Raw genomic sequence first — 17289 nt, forward strand, 5'->3', positions numbered from 1 at the left:
ATGACAAGCACTGTATCAATTATCAAAGCAATGTCACAAACTGTCCAGGACGCTTGTTCTCTGAAATGCCGTCTATGAAGGCTTGTTTGTTGAACATTCATGTACAGTATTACTTCAAATTCTTCCGTTGACAAAGCGTGCTAAACTTAGCTGCAAACTAGAGGTCTCCCAAATTAGGCTGGGCGAACAGGCAGGTCCTCAGTGGTTATCTTTCCTCCGATGTCTCGGTGCGGAGCTTGTGATGTGCTGGTGCACGAGAGGTCCTCTTATCTCGGTTCTCTGAGAGCAATAAGAGCATATCAGGCTTTTCTCACTGCCACTCGTTCTTTGTTTAAAGCTGCTCATAAAGAACCTCCAGATGCCTCGGAATGCTTGGGATAACATTCTCATGTAGATGCCATTCAAGGTTTGTTTGCAATAAAGAATAAAAAATTACATCCTGCATTATGATTACAATGCCAATGGAATGTTTTAAATGTTAGTATGAATTTAGAGTGATTGATTGCATCCAAAGTTAATGTATTCATAAAGATACACTACCATTCAAAAGTTTAGGGTCGTTAAGACTTCTTAATGATTTTAAAAGAAGTCTCTAATGCTCACCAAGGCTGCATTTATTTGATTAAAAATACAATAAAATCAGTAATACCGGTATTGTGAAATATTATTACGATTTAAATAACTGTTTTAATATATTTTAAAATGTAATTTATTGCTATAATGGCAAAGCTACATTTTCAGCAGCCATTACTCTGGTCTTCAGTGTCACATAATCCTTTAGAAATCATTCCAATATGCTTATTTGCTGCTCAAAAAATATTTTGAAATGCTGCTTAATATTTCAGTGGAAACTATGAAATGTTTATTTTTTTACTTTTGTAACATTATAAATGACCTTCCATTTTTTTTTTTAATTTAAATTCAAATTTTAATTTCTTTAAATGTATTACTGACCCGGTAGTGTATGTTAAAATGTCAGTGTATTTATAATGATGATAGACATTTAAACAGGAGACACAGTTCAATCAGTTCAATCCATGAATGCATTGTGAATGAATGAGATAAGCTTGCTTGTGTCCGTAGGGGCTGCCAATTAACTCTAACCTTTTGTTGACCTTTTTTTCAGAATCAGCGAGGTAGCACTTGCAAGGAGTTAAGCCTAACTCTAACCCTAACCCAAACCAAAACTAGCCGAGGACCCAGATAAATGAGGCACCCTAGAAAAAAGGCGTCTAGAAAAATCTTTTAGCCTAAGAGGGGGCTATATTAGCTCTGTGAATCATGGGAGGCTTGGCATTCTGGGTGTCCCCTTACATGCCATATAAGTACCCCTTCCTCCCCCCTCCCCACAATGCCGTAGTGCTATCGCTCTCGGCAGAGGGGCAGCTATTCTTAGGCTGTCTGTCCAGCTCATCTAAACAGGCAAGAGTCCTCTTCCTCTGGCTCATAGCTCTTTTCTGTTGCTCCAGTTATTTTGCATTAGTTGCAGTTTGGCTGGGCCTGAATTCCTTGTTTTAAGCTGTTACTTTGACCCTTTTGGCCTGCAGGTTTTTTTTTTTTTTTTATCGGAGAGGTGTGAGTGTTACTTTCATTTTACACTTTTTTTCCCCTTCTTCTTTCAGAGGCTGTTTGGCACGTGCCCCGCCCCCCTCCAAATCCATTTTCCCCATCCGTTTGGAGAAATTCTGTTGCTTAAACAATACACAGGCGTTTTTGAACAATGACTTCGTACAACGTTTCACTCGCTGGACCTTCGCCTTGGGGCTTCCGGTTGCAAGGAGGCAAGGACTTCAACATGCCCCTCACTGTTTCCAGGGTAAGACCCCCAAATCTTGGCCAAACAGACAGTGATTCATTAGTTCAGCATGCCTTTACTCACATACAAATCAATGTAGATTGAGTCTAATCAACTTAATTGAAATTTTCATGAGTATTGTGTAAGTAAGAAGAATCTTAAGTGTTTAACTCCAATTTGAATTCTTTTCCAAACCTCACTGTCCAATTCTCTTATTATGAGACTTAAAATATGATCCATCATTTAACTATAGTGTGACTTGATGATTTGTAGTTCCTTTATTCATTCATTGTTATCTTGGTACTTGATCCTTTGCTGATCTGTCGCTGATCCAGTTGTTTGTTATGTAATAGTAATGACGTTATTCATCATATTCTTGATTTGGAAACTTGCATTGGGCATGTGCAGTTTGTGCCTCATAGAAGTGATTGGTATCTTGGTGTAAAGTTTGTGTAAATATTGTGATATGTTTTTTCTGAATTATTTAGTAGTCTTTCTGCAGTGCTCCTTTGAGGAATCCTGTAAATCCATATTTTCAATGTAGATGTACAGTATTGATCGTAATGTTTGCTGTCAGTTCATTGCACTCGAGTCGATTCATCCTTGTTCTGCTGTTATTCTTGCATGTGACATGAAGTCTTGATGACTAATGCTTCTCTTGAACAGCTAGTTCTGTGAAATTGTAGTTCGATATATACAAGGAAGTCAGCATGAATGAGTGCAAAAGGGTGTTTATGAGGGCTTTATTGTGAGGAAGGTCAGATATCACAGGATGAGTTCTCATTGAACTGTAACAATTCTAGCTCTGCAAACGCACATAGTTGACCTAGTAGAAAGATTTTGCTTATTGAAATCATAATGTGACATACCAGAGAACATTATATTGTTGGCATGAGTCCGTATGACTCTAAATGTATCTGTTTGTGTGATTGTGTTGAAGTGTCTTCAAATAAAAGCACAGTCCCCATGCACCTATTCTCAGATGTCTAGTGAGGACAGATTCACTGCCCCAATATGTTGCTGGCATTAGAGGGTCTTGAAAAAATAGATCCTCTTGTGTAAAAAATGTCAGACTGTGATCGAGCGGTCAAACGGTGGCAATACATGTCACAAAGAGATGATGCACAGCCATTTTGTCACCTCTGCCAACATAGTCTGCGGTCAGGAAGAATGTCTGTCCTGCCACTATCCTAGGTGGTCCATAGTGTTAGGCATATTATAGTGACGTATATTCCCTCAACAGTATCGTAATGCAGGTTGGAATCTTCTGACGCTTTTCTAGGCCTGTTTATTTGCAACATTTGACAGCCGTTTGGCCTCACTGTACTGGTTACTAAGAATATCTAAATCAAGAGGTGTGTGGCAGGTCCGTTTGTCTACAGGAAAAGACCGGTAGCACAGGGCCTAGTCAGTCACTGTAGAGTGACAGGTGGTACCCAATACGTTTGTTCTGGCTGCCGCTTGGCTCAACAGGGGGCTTTTCTATAAAAGTACCTCACAGGTGTGCGGGCTTGCTGTAAAGGAGGCAAGAAGTGTTCTGTTATTCTGTATTTGAATCAAGACGTAGATTTACAAATGCTGTGAGTATCACATTAGTAGGTCTGAAGAGGATCCATGTAACTTAAGAGGATGAATATTATCCACCAGCCCACAGGAGACAGACGGCCTGGGTGCTATTTACTGATCAGCCAGTGAGAATTCCAGTTGTGGAAGCCTCCAGTGCTGGAGACTTTGCTCTGAGTGTTGCAATAATGAAGCGTTCTGGACCTGTTTATGAGCTGTTGAGATCAAAGAATAATTAGCTGTATATAACATAATAGGGAATGCATTAAATTGATCAAAATAATAAAGACTTTTACATTGTTACAGAAAATTATATATTTTTATATTTTGAATATGCTGTGCTTTTGAACTTTCTATTCATCCTGACAAATGTATTTATCATATATATATAAAATATGATACCGACATGTAATGCGGTCAAGACCTGCCTGGAACTACGTCCGCTGTGCGTATCCCTGGAAATAATTGCACACCTTAGAACGTTCGTCAGCCAATCAGATTCAAGCATTCAACGGCCCTGCAGTATAAATATATGCATGCATACATACAGGGTATATGTATAGTGGTGTGAAAAAGTTTTTGCCCCCTTCCTTTTTTTTTTTTTTTTTGGCATATTTGTCGCTCTTGAATGATTCAGATCACCCAACAAATTTTAATATTACACAAAGATAACCCGAGTAAATACAAAATGCAGTTTTTAAATAATGATTTCATTTATTAAGGGGAAAAAAGCTGTCCAAACCTGCCTCGCCCTACATGAAAAAGTAATTGCCCCCTAAATCTAATACAGTCATGGCCAAAAATATTGGCACCCTTGCAATTCTGTCAGAAAATTGTGGCAGTTGCAAATGTTTTGGTACTCACAGGTTTATTTATTTTTTTGTTTGCATTGGAACAACACAAAAAAACAGAGAAGAAAAGTCAAATCTGATACAATTCCACACCCTTAACTTAATATTTGGTAGCACCCTCTTTGGAAAAAATAACTGAAATCAATCGCTTCCTGTAACCATGAATGAGTTTCTTACTTGAATTTTGGACCACTCACTCATTCTTTTGCAAACTGCTCCAGGTCATTCAGATTTGAAGGATGCCTTCTCCCAACTGCTGTTTTGAGATCTCTCCACAGGTGTTCTATTGGATTCAGATCTGGACTCATTGCTGGCCATTTCAGAACTCCTTTTTGAAGTGTGTTTCGGGTCATTGTCCTGCTGGAAGACCCATGACCTCTGGTGGAGACGCAGCTTTCTGACACTGGCCACTACGTTGCGCCCCAAAATTCTTTGGTAATCATCAGATTTCAGGATACCATTCACACAGTCAAGGCATCCAGTGCCAGAAGCAGCAAAGCAACCCCAAAACATCTTTGAACCTCCACCATGTTTGACTGTAGGGACTGTGTTCTTTTCTTTGAAGGCCTCATTTCTTTTTCTGTAAACAGTGCCATGATGTCCTTTACCAAAAAGCTCTACGTTTGTCTCATCTGTCCACAGTACGTTCTCCCAGAAGGATTGTAGCCAGCAGTGGTGTCCTTCTGGGTCTCCTACCATAGTGTCCCTTTTCATTCAGATAGTGATGGATAGTGCGAGCTGACACTGTTGTACCCTGTGTCTGCAGATCAGCTTGAATTTGTTAGGAAGTTAATCAGGGTTTTTTATCCACCATTCGAACAATCTTTCGTTGTAATTTTTCATTAATTTTGCTCTTCCGTCCACATCCAGGGAGGTTAGCTACAGTGCCATGGGCTGTAAACCTCTTGATGATATTGCGCACAGTGGACACAGGAACATTAAGATCTCTGGAGATGGACTTGTAGTCTTGAGATTGTCCATGTTTTTCCACAATTTTTTTCTCTCAAATCCACAGACAACTCTTTACACTTCTTTCTTTTCTCCATGCTCAGTGTGACACACAACACAAAGGTCAACTTTTCTGCATTTTAACTGGTTGCAAGTGTGATTACTATATTGCCCACACCTGTTACTTGCCACAGGTGTGTCTAAATACAAATTACAGGAGCATCACATGCTTGAAAAGCAATTATTTCTTACAATTTTGACAAGGTGCCAATCATTTTGTCCAGTCCATTTTTGACTTCTGTGTGAAATTGTATCAAGTTTGACTTTTCTTCTCTGTTTTTTTTGTGTTGCAGTGCAAACAAAAACAATAAGCACGTGAATACCAAAACATTTGCAATTGGAACAATTTTCTGAGAGAAGTGTTATATTTTTGGCCATGACTGTAACTGGTTGCGCCACCCTTTGCAGCAACTACTGCAATCAAGCGTTTGCGATAGTGCGAAGTGAGTCTTTCACATCGCTGTGGAGGAATTTTGGCCCACTCTTCTTTGCAGTATTGTTTTAATTCAGCCACATTGGAGGGTTTTCAAGGATGAAAGAATTTAAGTTCGGACTTTGACTTGGCAACTCCAAAACCTTAATTTTCTTTTTCTTGAGATTCAGAGGTGGACTTGCTGGTGTGTTTGGGATCATTATTCCTGCTGCAGAACCCGAGTTCGCTTCAGCTTGAGGTCAAGAACAGATGGCCGGACATTCTCCTTCAGGATTTTCTGATAGAGTGCAGAATTCATGGTTCCATCAATTATGGCAAGTCGTCCAGGTCCTGAAGCTGCAAAGCAGCCCCAGACCATCACACTACCACCACCATGTTTGACTGGTATGTTGTTCTTTTTATGAAATCCTGTGTTGGTTTTACGCCAGATGTAATGGGACACACACTTTCCAAAAAGTTCAACTTTTGTCGCATCAGTCCACAGAATATTTGGCCAAAATATTTGGGGATAATCAAGATATATTTTGGCAAATGTGAGACGAGCCTTTGTGTTCTTTGGTCAGCAGTGGCTTTTGCCTGGGATCTCTCCCATGGATGCCGTTTTTGCCCAGTCTCTTTCTTATTGTTGAATCATGAACACTGACCTAAATTGAGGCAAGTGCGGCCTAAAGTTCTTTAGATGTTGTTCTGGGTTCTTTTATGTCCTCCTGGATGAGTTGTCGTTGCGCTCTTGGAGTAATTTTGGTAGGCCAGCCAGCCACTCCTGGGAAGGTTCACCACTGTTACAAGTTTTCTCCATTTGTAGATAATGGCTCTGACCGTGGTTTGCTGGAGTCCCAAAGCCTTATAAATGGCTTTATAACCTTTTCCAGACTAATACATGTCAACGATTTTGTTTCTCATCTGTTCTTGAATTTCTTTAGATCGAGGCATGTTGTGTTGCTCTTTAAGCATGCTTCTCTTTGTCAGACAGGATCTATTTAAGTGATTTCTTAATTCAATAAGTCTGGCAGTAATCAGGCCTGGGTTTGGCTAGTGAAATTTAACTCAGCTTTCAAAAAATGATCTCAACAAAATAATGTTGTTAATCACAGTTCTTTTATGATTTAACAGGAGGGGGCAATTAATTTTTCACGTAGGGTCAGGTAGGTTTGGGCAGCTTTTTTCCCTTAATAAATGAAATCATCATTTAAAAAACTGCATTTTGTATTTACTTGCATTATCTTAGTGTAATATTAAAATAGTTTGATCTGAATCTTTTAAGTGTGACAAATATGCAAAAAAAATAATAAAACAGGAAGGGGCAAAAACCTATTCACTGCACTGTGTGTGTGTGTATATATAGATATTGTGTGTGTGTGTGTGTGTGTATGTGTATATATATATATATATATATATATATATATATATATATATATATATATATATATATATATATATATATATATATATATATATATATATATATATTATTATACAGTATATAGGGGTATGCGATATATATATATCGTCTGCGATTAATATCGTAATTGTTGTTTTAACGATGTGCGATTTGACATTATCGAGCATTATCGAGTATATTTTGCAAAAACCATTCAAAACACCCCTACAAAGTGCACACATACATTACGTGAAGTCTAGACTAGTGAGAGTGCGCATTTAGAGTGTGTTCTTTCACTGCATGATTCAGTCTAATAAAATACATTTAGAATGATCACAAATTCAAGATATGGGGGCAGAAAATTTACATATTTATACCACTTCATATAGGCTAGTAATCAGTTTCACTTGAAGAGTGACGTTTTTTCTCCAAAAATTACTATGATTACAAATGTGATATTGATTTTTTTTTTTTTTTTTTTTACAACCGTTCAATAAATAATTTAATTAAGAGACTTACGTTTTAGACACCATATTGCCTGTTTTTTCTTCTATTTCGAAAACAAAAATTATTCCAAACACAGCCATAGCACTGTTTTGCGTCTCTGAGCAACATGAAGGTGTTTCGTTCCTGAATGAATCAACTGTTTAAATGATTCGGTTCAATCGCAATGACTCCCTTATTAACAGTGACTTGCTGCCACCTACTGTCAGTTTTAGCTTCACATTTAAAGTATCTTTTTATTATTTAAATAATTTCAAATATCAGTATTCAATGTTTTATGTTTAATATATCAAAACATTATTTATGCATTTGTAACTGCATGTTAAATGCATAAATGTTCTGTATTAAACAGTGTGTAAACACATCTAAATGCCACTTCAGATGCAGCTTCTGTGTTTCCTCTGCATTGCAAAGATGAATTTTGTTGATACTGATTTCATTTGCTCGGTAACATCCCAAAAGTCTTATTCTAATTCACTGATTAAATGTAAGAATTTGACATAAAAGATAATGCACACTTTAAAAAAAAAAAAAAATGGATTTATAAAGGTAAAAATCTATTTAAACCTATCAAAAAGGATTAGTTTCTATCAGTGTGAACTGACCACAACACAGAATATGAAGAATATCAAAAACTTAAGAAGTTTACTTAAGAGTTTAATCTGTTTATTTCAGTTTGTAATTTAGAGAAAGAAAGAAAAAAAACACCATGAATCAGTATTCCTGATGAGAAGTCTTGTTGATTTTGTTTACATTAGACTCTATTTTAGTATAGAAATTTTTCACATGCTTTTGAGGAATTGTACTGACATATAACAGATGATAGGCAAATATATTTCCTAACTTTCTTTGGCTAATATACTGGCCTTCTGAATTGGGTGAAATATTGTTGGCAGATGCTTCTGTGTATGACTGTGAGTGCTCCTATTCAGCACTAGGTGCTGAAATGAGGGTTTCTCTTGGCTGAGAGCAGCTCAGACTGTAACAGATGGCACACAGAAAGCATGAACTTGCAATTCAGTTCAAACTGAAAGCAGCAGATGAGGGATATAAATACCTCTGGGTGGTTTGGATGAAAAGGAACTTCTAAGGAAAATAATACTTTTATCTGGAGAATGCATTAGACAGTAATTAAGTAACGGCAACAAAGAGATAGTGACAAATGGCAGATATGGTTTTGGAAGTTATAAAAGGTCAGTTCTATCAAATTATCCCAAAAAATTACTAAATTATTTATTTAGCTACTAAATTAAACTAAATCATGTCTATGAACTCACTAAATGCATTTAAACTATGAATGTTTATGCATGTTTTTACTTTATGAAAACTATGAAATGTGTAATAATCAAGCATTTGCATTATTCAACAGAAGTTGAGATTCAAGCTGGTTTCAGCCATTACGTTGTCACTAGCATGTATAGAATAGCACAGATGAGAAAATTATGAATCCTACTGAACTGAGTGGTGGTAGTAGTAAAGGGGGCTTGGGACCTCCAGTGTAAAACAGGAAACTTATGGGGTTACCCAGCACTAAATAACCTTATACTTACACTAATGTTCTGTGACATTTCATTTGACACTGTGGTGTCATTAGAAATGTGTTTGCCTCTGAAAAGATGTTACAGTTAAATGTCAACAGGGATCCACTCTTTAGGATCTGCCAAATAGTTTGAGGATGTTTCATCCGGTGAAGGGCATTTGCAGTAGCCTAATATTATAAAACTCAGCATAATATTATTGTGGGCTCTCTTGACGTACCCTAATGCACCAACTGGTGGAATAGTGTTTCACCTTTGTGAAGTGATATTAGGGTGTTCAAATATGGACGTTTCAAATTAAGAGCTACTCTCATTCATATGGTATTCACTGAGGATCCAGTTAAAGCTTGTGAAGATTGAGTTTTATGGTTGGCTTGAATTTGATCTGCATTAATACTATCAACATGTTGGATTAATGACACAAATGTAGCTGTCTCTTCACTTGGACAACATTCAAAGTTGTTTTTTTTTTTTTTTTTCTTCAAGTTCTTGAAATAGCACAACACCCCTGGTGAGAGCGTTCCCCACAGTGTTGATTTTCATTGTGACTTTCCAATGCTGGACTGCTTATATGACATCTCTCCACACGCCTATTCTCTAATGAGCTGAGGGAATCGTTCATTCCAGTCAGTCTTCAGGAAGATTGATGCTGGCAGATGAACACAAAACTACTTCTTTTTTTAAAGCTGATTATTGCATTCTCTTTTCCCATGAGCTAGTTGGAATAAAAAATTATTAAGCAGCACATTTATAGTGATATAATAAAGAAATGTTTCTTGAACAGCAGATCAGCACATTGATTTGGTTGATTTCTAAAGGATCATGTGACACTAAAGACTATAGAAATAGCTGCTGAAAATTCAACTATACATAGGAAATATTTATTTTAAATTTTATTTTTAAATTTTACAACATTACTATTTAGACTGTAGGTTTGAGCAAATAAATGTCGCCTTTATAAGCATAAGAGACTTCTTTCCAACCCAGACTTTTGAATGGTAGTGCATACTATATGCATCAGATCATCTACTTTAGAATAATTTTGGAAAGCAGTTGCATACAGTGGAAAAAAAAAAATTATTTGTTTGACTGCAACAAGTGACAGGATGTTTTATTGATTGTTTTATTTTTGTTTTTGCATCATCACACCATTTAGCCTATTGTGAAATGTCTGTGGTTCAAAATATTGCTCCATTAGCTGTACATTAAACATAAAATATCTTCTGATTGACTGATTTTGTGTTACAAGGTTAAGACGGGATATTCAGTCATGGTCCACCAGACTAACCTTATGATTTATACACACATCATAAAGCATGCAATTTAGAAAACAAAAATGTTCCTCAGAACAAGTTGTTGTGTCAATAATGTTATTATATAATGCTAGTCTCTCTCAGATGGTCCCAAACCAGTAGGCAGCAAGTACCAGTCTTGGTGTTTGTCGTGAGAGCATGAAGCCGGTGCTGCTGACAGGCAGAGCTGTTTTTAGATGGCTGCTGAAGGTCAGGTCAGTCCTGCTGGGGAAGACTCTAAGAGCTATTATATACCAACATCCAGCAAAATGACACGCTTCCTTCCAGAAGTACAGAAATGTTTGATGTATTTAACCAAAGCTTGTTCTCAGATAATTCAACAGGTTGGCTTTGATGTGCTGTGATAAACTCTTGGTCTTTTTCACATGTGTTTTATTCATTTGGTGTTGGGCAGGTTTACTCGGCTCTTATATGAGGGGTGCTACAGCAGGAGAGGATCAGGTCACATTGCATTCATATGGTGTCGGATTCTTTTCGGTCTTGTTAGCATAAATGAGCCCATCTGGTTAAGTACTCAGGCCTCAATCATGGGCAAGTCTTCACCATTTCAGATATTTTGACACCATGACTGTCAATTCAAATAATGATCGGTACATGCAGAGGCGTCATGACCCCTCAGATTTTTGAGCCAAGTGGATTTTGAATGCAGCTTCCAAAAGACAAAAAAATAGCAAATAGTATTTTATTTTTTATATTTCATGCAATCATACTGGCGTAATTAGAACGTGCAGTGCGGCACAGCATCAGCTGCTAATTTCAAATCTGCGTTGTGCTTTGGCTTAAAATTCTGCTCTCTGACAAATTCTCTCATCAGAAACAACAAAGTGCAGATGTGCATACGATGTAAGTAGTACATTAATTTCACAGTGTAAACAGCTCATGAGTTTTTAAGGGTGCTTAAAAATGTTCTTTGATAATGTAAATGTTCTTTGCTTTCTTTCTGTACAATGAAAGTGTTATAATTATTAAATTACAATGTTTTTAATAAATTCACCTTAAATACAAAGTCAGTCGTATTAAAAATATTTGATGGCATGACACCCATATCTGGAACTTAAGTAAAAAGACGGGTTTTTATGCGTAGTTAATAGATTACACTATTAGGCTACTTTTCCCATTACCAATTATAGATCAACTAACATATTCTATAAAGGTGCAAAATGCATTTACTTACACGTATTTAAGAATCGAGATATTTCATGATATATTTAACAATTGGGAATATTTCAAATAAAAAGGAAAAAAAAACAAAAAACATAAGCTTATATCAGTTATACAGTGCTATCGTGGCTGCTGTGTGACATGTGTCAAGAAAATGTTACCAGAATGTTACCAAAATAAGACCAGCAATGTTTATTAAGAATGTGTATATAGGGTGCATTTTGATTTCATGTTGGCTTCATTTTATTTTCCCTTTACAGTCCATCTGTCTAGCCATCAAATGTCTCTCTAGTTTTCTCTGTGGCCTACTTTCTCCCATGATTTACTTGACCCACAGAACAGCTCCTTTGTGCTGCTGTGAGTGAGCAGGAGATTTGAGCTGGCATATCAGCCACTCATTCATCCAGGCATCAATTGGAATGAGCTAGAATGGAGAGTTAATGCATGTTTTGTGTGCCAGGCCTGGTAATCCTCCCTTCAGACTCTCCAAGCCTTTGTTTTCCCATGCTCCCTTCCTTTTTATTTTGCCATTAGTTTTGCTAACCCCTACACAAAGCAACAGTATCGGTGCATGTACTAAAATAAGTAAATATAAGTTTTACAAAATGCTTTCTTTTCTGCCATTTAAGTTTTTGTGGCCTATAAATAATGAAGCCTTAAAGGGCCGAATCACCCAGAAGTGAAAATTCCGGCATCAATTACTTACCCTCTTAACTTTCATTTTGGGTGAAGTAATCCTTTTAATTTGTAGCGCAGATAATTTTATGGGGATGTTGCCCCCAGCACATGAACATTACTATCACAGTGGCCTTTCTGAATGTGGCAGGACACTCCCCCTGCTAGATGTGGCAATTAGAGTTGACATTTATAGAGGAAGAAGACTCTTAAAACAACCCCTGCACTCTAGTAGGTAGCACCCATTCACACAGACACAATTAGAGCAGCTGTCAAGCAGGAAAAAGACTGCAATTGCTACCCACTGTGGGTTGTTATACAGAACATCTTTTTGAAAGGAGGAGCAAGTCATTCAAAGCTATTTTAGACTCATCATGGCCATCTTACTGTGAGCATAATCATTCCAACCTCGAAAGGTTGGACGGTAGATCCCCAGACCAGCAGAGGTTTTGTGCTAAACCTAGTGTGGCTTATTTTTACAGGCTTGTACTTCAATAAGCATATGAGACAGACTTCAGTTATTTGTGAATTTGTGCCAGAGGATAGGATAGTTGGGGGCTGCAGTTATATTGGACATGGTCCGTGAACTTGAGCTGGTAATTCATTTGAGAAAATGATTATCAAAACTGTGCCACGGCAGTATGCAAGAAGGGCAAGTACAATCTGTCATATTTGCCCATGAGTATGTGTGAAGTGCCTGGATATATAGACCATCCAGGTGTCGGATTGCATTGATCATGTTAAGCTCATCCACAGTGTGGACGTGACCACAGTAGTGGAAACACAGCTGTCACATACCGATACATTTTTAAAGATATTACACACAGTAGCGACACGCTGCAAGCTTTTTCTAACAACGGCACTGATTTGTGCGATATTTATTTATTTATTTATTTATTTATTTTTTTTTTTTTCTTATGGACTGAATTATCAAGATGATGTTGAATCTGCAGACTTTTTCTTGTTTTTTGATTTTGTGCAGAAACACAGCTAAGAGTAGTATGCTGAAAGCATAATCAAAATAACCAAAATATTTCATAAGCAAACACTCAGGGCATGCAATCAAAGATTCTATGTTTGCCTAACAATTATCAGCTTTACACTAGTAACCAGGATATCCTTGATGCATGATAGTTTTAATCTTTCTTTTATGCTGATTACTAGTTTATCCCTATATTATTATTTGTCTCGCCTTTGATGTACCAGGAGGAGTCTGAAAGAAGTTTCAGATGAGAATAACGGCTGTGTCAATAAAGTTGCGGCCACATTTGCCGTCATACTGATGATTTTTGACAGTGAAATATGGTCATTTCAATAGAAATCCATGCAGTCTGGAATTTCACAATGTGTTCAATTTGGATGTGATATTCACTGCAGCGACCAACAGAAAGCTAATTGGTTTGAAAGTGACTAATGTGTAAACTATACTTCATACAGTACATTGCTAATGACAATAAGCAATGGACCTTTTTTGCTAACGTTACAGGACCATAAGAAACAAAAGCATTCATCCATTTGCACATCCCTCAGATTTCTAAGCCAAGTGGAATTTAAATGCAACTTCAAAAAATAAATATTTGAATCTTTGATAATTAAATTGCATGATTTTAGTAGTTTAAAGTGTTTGTTTGAACTCTGTGGGGGAAATCACTAAATTTGGACAGTCTGTTTGTCTCACTTAATGTTGAGTAGCTTTAATTTCAGACTAAATTTGGCCATGTTAATATGCATATGTTTGACCAATCAAATTCGAGAACTATAACTGTTGTGTAATAGGATTTATAAGTGCCAGTAGTTATAAGGAGTCGTTTTAACTGTATTTTTCATTCCATCATACTGTATGTTGTAGCTACATAGTGCGTGATGTTGTTTGGCCAGCTCTGCTGCTCCTTTCCATCTGTCAGTTTGGTATTCCTGCTGGACCATTTGCTGGTTTGTCAAAGGCTCAATCTAGGTGACACAGGCTTTCAAAGCTTCCCAGTAATTAGTGAGAATCAAATAGCAGGAACTGATCAATGTCTGACACTGATCTAAATGATTAAAAACCAAAGAATAATTATTATTGAGGGTTGATTCAATTCAGAATTTCTAAAGATCTGGACACAAATATTGCAGGTATGATACCAAAGGTGGCCCATGAACTGATTAAATTAGTTGATTTGATTGTTCTATTAGTGGATAGTTCACCCAAAAATGGAAATTATTTCATGTACTTACGCTCATGTTATTCCAAACCTGTATGACTTATTTTGAAGTTTATGTTTACGATAAAAATGTTTGGTGACCAAAAACAAAAAAACCTGCCATTTCTTAAAATCACCTTTCTGTAGTTTCTAAGCTTTAAATGAGGTTATTGTACTATGTACTATATACTATCTTACTGCTTGACAGCTTTTGGATAATCGACAACAAACGAACTTTCACAGAGTGATCTTGTATGTCTTGTATGCTGTTTCAGACACATACTTCTCATTTTCTTGTTATGGCTGGTCTACTTCTCAGGCTCTTGAAATAGGCTTTGCAGTCTTGGCACTTCTGTGTCTAAATTTTGGCTCAGATGCTAACATTTCTTCAGTTCTTCTCAATGGGGGTTTTAGTAGTCACTCAGGAAGCAAATCATATCACAGTCTCAAAACTTCATAATCTAGCCAGAAGAGATTATGCTTTATTCATTTTGCATTCACACTGTTTTTTGTAGATGAGACAGTTCTTAGACTTCTACATTGCTGGCTCTCAGAAGTGCACAGTCAGACTTTAAAGAGAAGCTTCTGGCTCAAAACACAGCTGAAAGCTCACCAGATTTAGTAGAAAAGAAACAGACTCTAAATTTTGATAGCCTAGTTTTATGGTACCGAGATGACAGTGCCAACCATTTGCAGTCTGATGGTTTTCATGTATCTATTCTGTTGTATATCACAGAATCCTAAATGGTAGTCTGCAACATGCTCCGTACATGTCATGGAGGAAAAGAATTAACTCAAAATCTTTTTAAAAGTTGTCTGCGTAGATGTACAATCTTTTCAAATCAGCAGTTTTCAGTTACCAGTTCCTGTAGAATTTTTTCATCAGTAAAGAGGGTTTTGATGTCCTTATTTCAATTCTCACAAAACTTTTCGAGAATATGTTGTATTTCATCGCAAAATTTAAATAAATAAATCTAAATTAGGTCGAATTAACCTTAATTTTAGTAACATTAAGAACTTTAAGATTTTTATTACATTAAAATTTCCCCACACACAAATGTATAACAGCTCATCTTATTCAAAATCAAAAGTGCAGTAAAAATGCTATCTCAATTGTTTTCATTTTATATGGCAAAGCTGAATTTTCAGCAGTCATTACTCCAGTCTTCTGTGTCACATGATCCTTCAGAAATCATTATTCTGATTTGATGCTCATGAAACACTTCTTATTGTCAATGTTGAAAGCAGTTGTGCTGATTAATATTTTTGTTAAAACGTAATACATTTTTCAGGATTCTTTGAGTAGAAAGATCAAAGATCAGCATTTATTCGAAATGGAAATCTTTTGTAACATTATAAATGTCTTTACTCTCACTTTTGATGAATTCAATGCATCCTTGCTGAATAAAAGTATTAATGTCTTTCAAAATATTTCTGACTTCAAACCTTTTAACAGTAGTGTATATAACAAATTTTAAATTTATGTAATTTCTATGTAACTTATAAAGGTATTAATAAATCTCACAAAGCCTGTTAAAAACATGCGAAACATGACCCAGACATGTTTTTGTTTCATTTATATTGTATACTTCATATGCATTATTTCAGACTGGTCTGTAGACTAAGCGCATGACTTTATTCTGCAAACGCAGTCTTATTTTTAGCAAGAGGAACACATTATCTGTTCAAGCACTAAGCATGCAGCGTGCCAAATGTGTGCTTAAGATCTCTTTGTGCACCCAGCTGTCATGGATTCAGGATCCGTGTGTTTTTATCCTCCACTGATTTTATTGAGAGGGTATCAAGCAAGCACCTGTAGATGACAGAGCCTTCTCCTTTTGTTCAGCTTTATTCATACATCCAACCTACGTGGATCTCATGTGGAGGCAGACAAATAAAGACCAAATTATTACCTTGTCTAAGTTTCTGTTTGTCCTTCTAGTAAGAAGATAACCAACTCCATCAATGTTGTCTAGCGATGGGAAATGTGAGTTCGCAAATGGCTAATAAGGCCAATCCTGGCCTGGAAGTGTCTCTGACAAACGGGGCAGATCAAGTGAGCTGGGGCCTGTACCATAGTGGCTGAACAAACTCAGGTTTTGAGCTGACAAAACCAAACCAGTCCAATCCGGCTTTGTTGGTACCATGAAGCTGATCATCAACTTTCTCTGTTAACTCAGGCTTGATCCTGAGTTAATGGAGTGCGTGCACATGAAAGTATGACATCAGTAATGAGCAGCCAATCACATGCCTTAAAACTATGATTCACTTCTTATGAGAGAGTCAGTGCGAAGATTAAAAGATTGAACAATATGAAGAATTTAAACACACTTACACAGCATGATCATGAAACGATCTATCCATGAAAGAGGAAAACTTAAAGAAAACATCTTACTATATAAGCGCAAGTAAAAGTTGTAAAGTTAGTTTATAGAGTTGATCATGTTTATAGGTATAAAAACACTTAAAAATCTAAGCTCATATGTAGTCATGTTTAAAGCTATTGATTGTAAAACTTATTTATATTGCATATTATCTATATGTTTACATTGATTTTAAATAAAAGCTTAATAATTACTATTAAACTAAGCTGGCTTGTGTAATGGATTATGGGTATAATAATTATATAAATAATATAAAATAAATCTAAATATCTCTAAATATCAGATGATTTTTATCTTTAAAAATGTTTTACTATGTAGTGTCCTTTAATTTGGAGTAAGAGAAACTGGAGGAGTGGCTTTATTGCGTCAGAGACGTGTCACTTTGCTTGAAGCTGATTGGTCAAATTTCGGTTTGAGATCTCTAAACCAGAACATAACCTGCCCCGGAGCAGGTTAGCTGTGGAGCCTAAGTTACTATGGTGATGAACACTGCTAAAAGC

General features: G+C 36.5%; 1 protein-coding gene across 1 annotated transcript in view; it reads left to right on the forward strand.

Annotated features, from left to right (window-relative positions):
• The first annotated feature begins 1268 nt into the window (after positions 1–1268).
• The window catches only part of ldb3a (LIM domain binding 3a), a 46965-nt gene continuing 30944 nt past the window's right edge, over positions 1269–17289 (forward strand). The window contains exons 1-2 of the mRNA XM_058796504.1: positions 1269–1422; positions 1623–1816. Of these exons, the coding sequence (XP_058652487.1) occupies positions 1721–1816 (96 nt within the window). The 5' untranslated portion in view covers positions 1269–1422; positions 1623–1720. The remainder of the gene's footprint in view (positions 1423–1622; positions 1817–17289) is intronic.

This window comes from Onychostoma macrolepis, chromosome 13 (genome assembly GCF_012432095.1).
Source record: "Onychostoma macrolepis isolate SWU-2019 chromosome 13, ASM1243209v1, whole genome shotgun sequence".
NCBI lineage: Eukaryota > Metazoa > Chordata > Actinopteri > Cypriniformes > Cyprinidae > Onychostoma > Onychostoma macrolepis.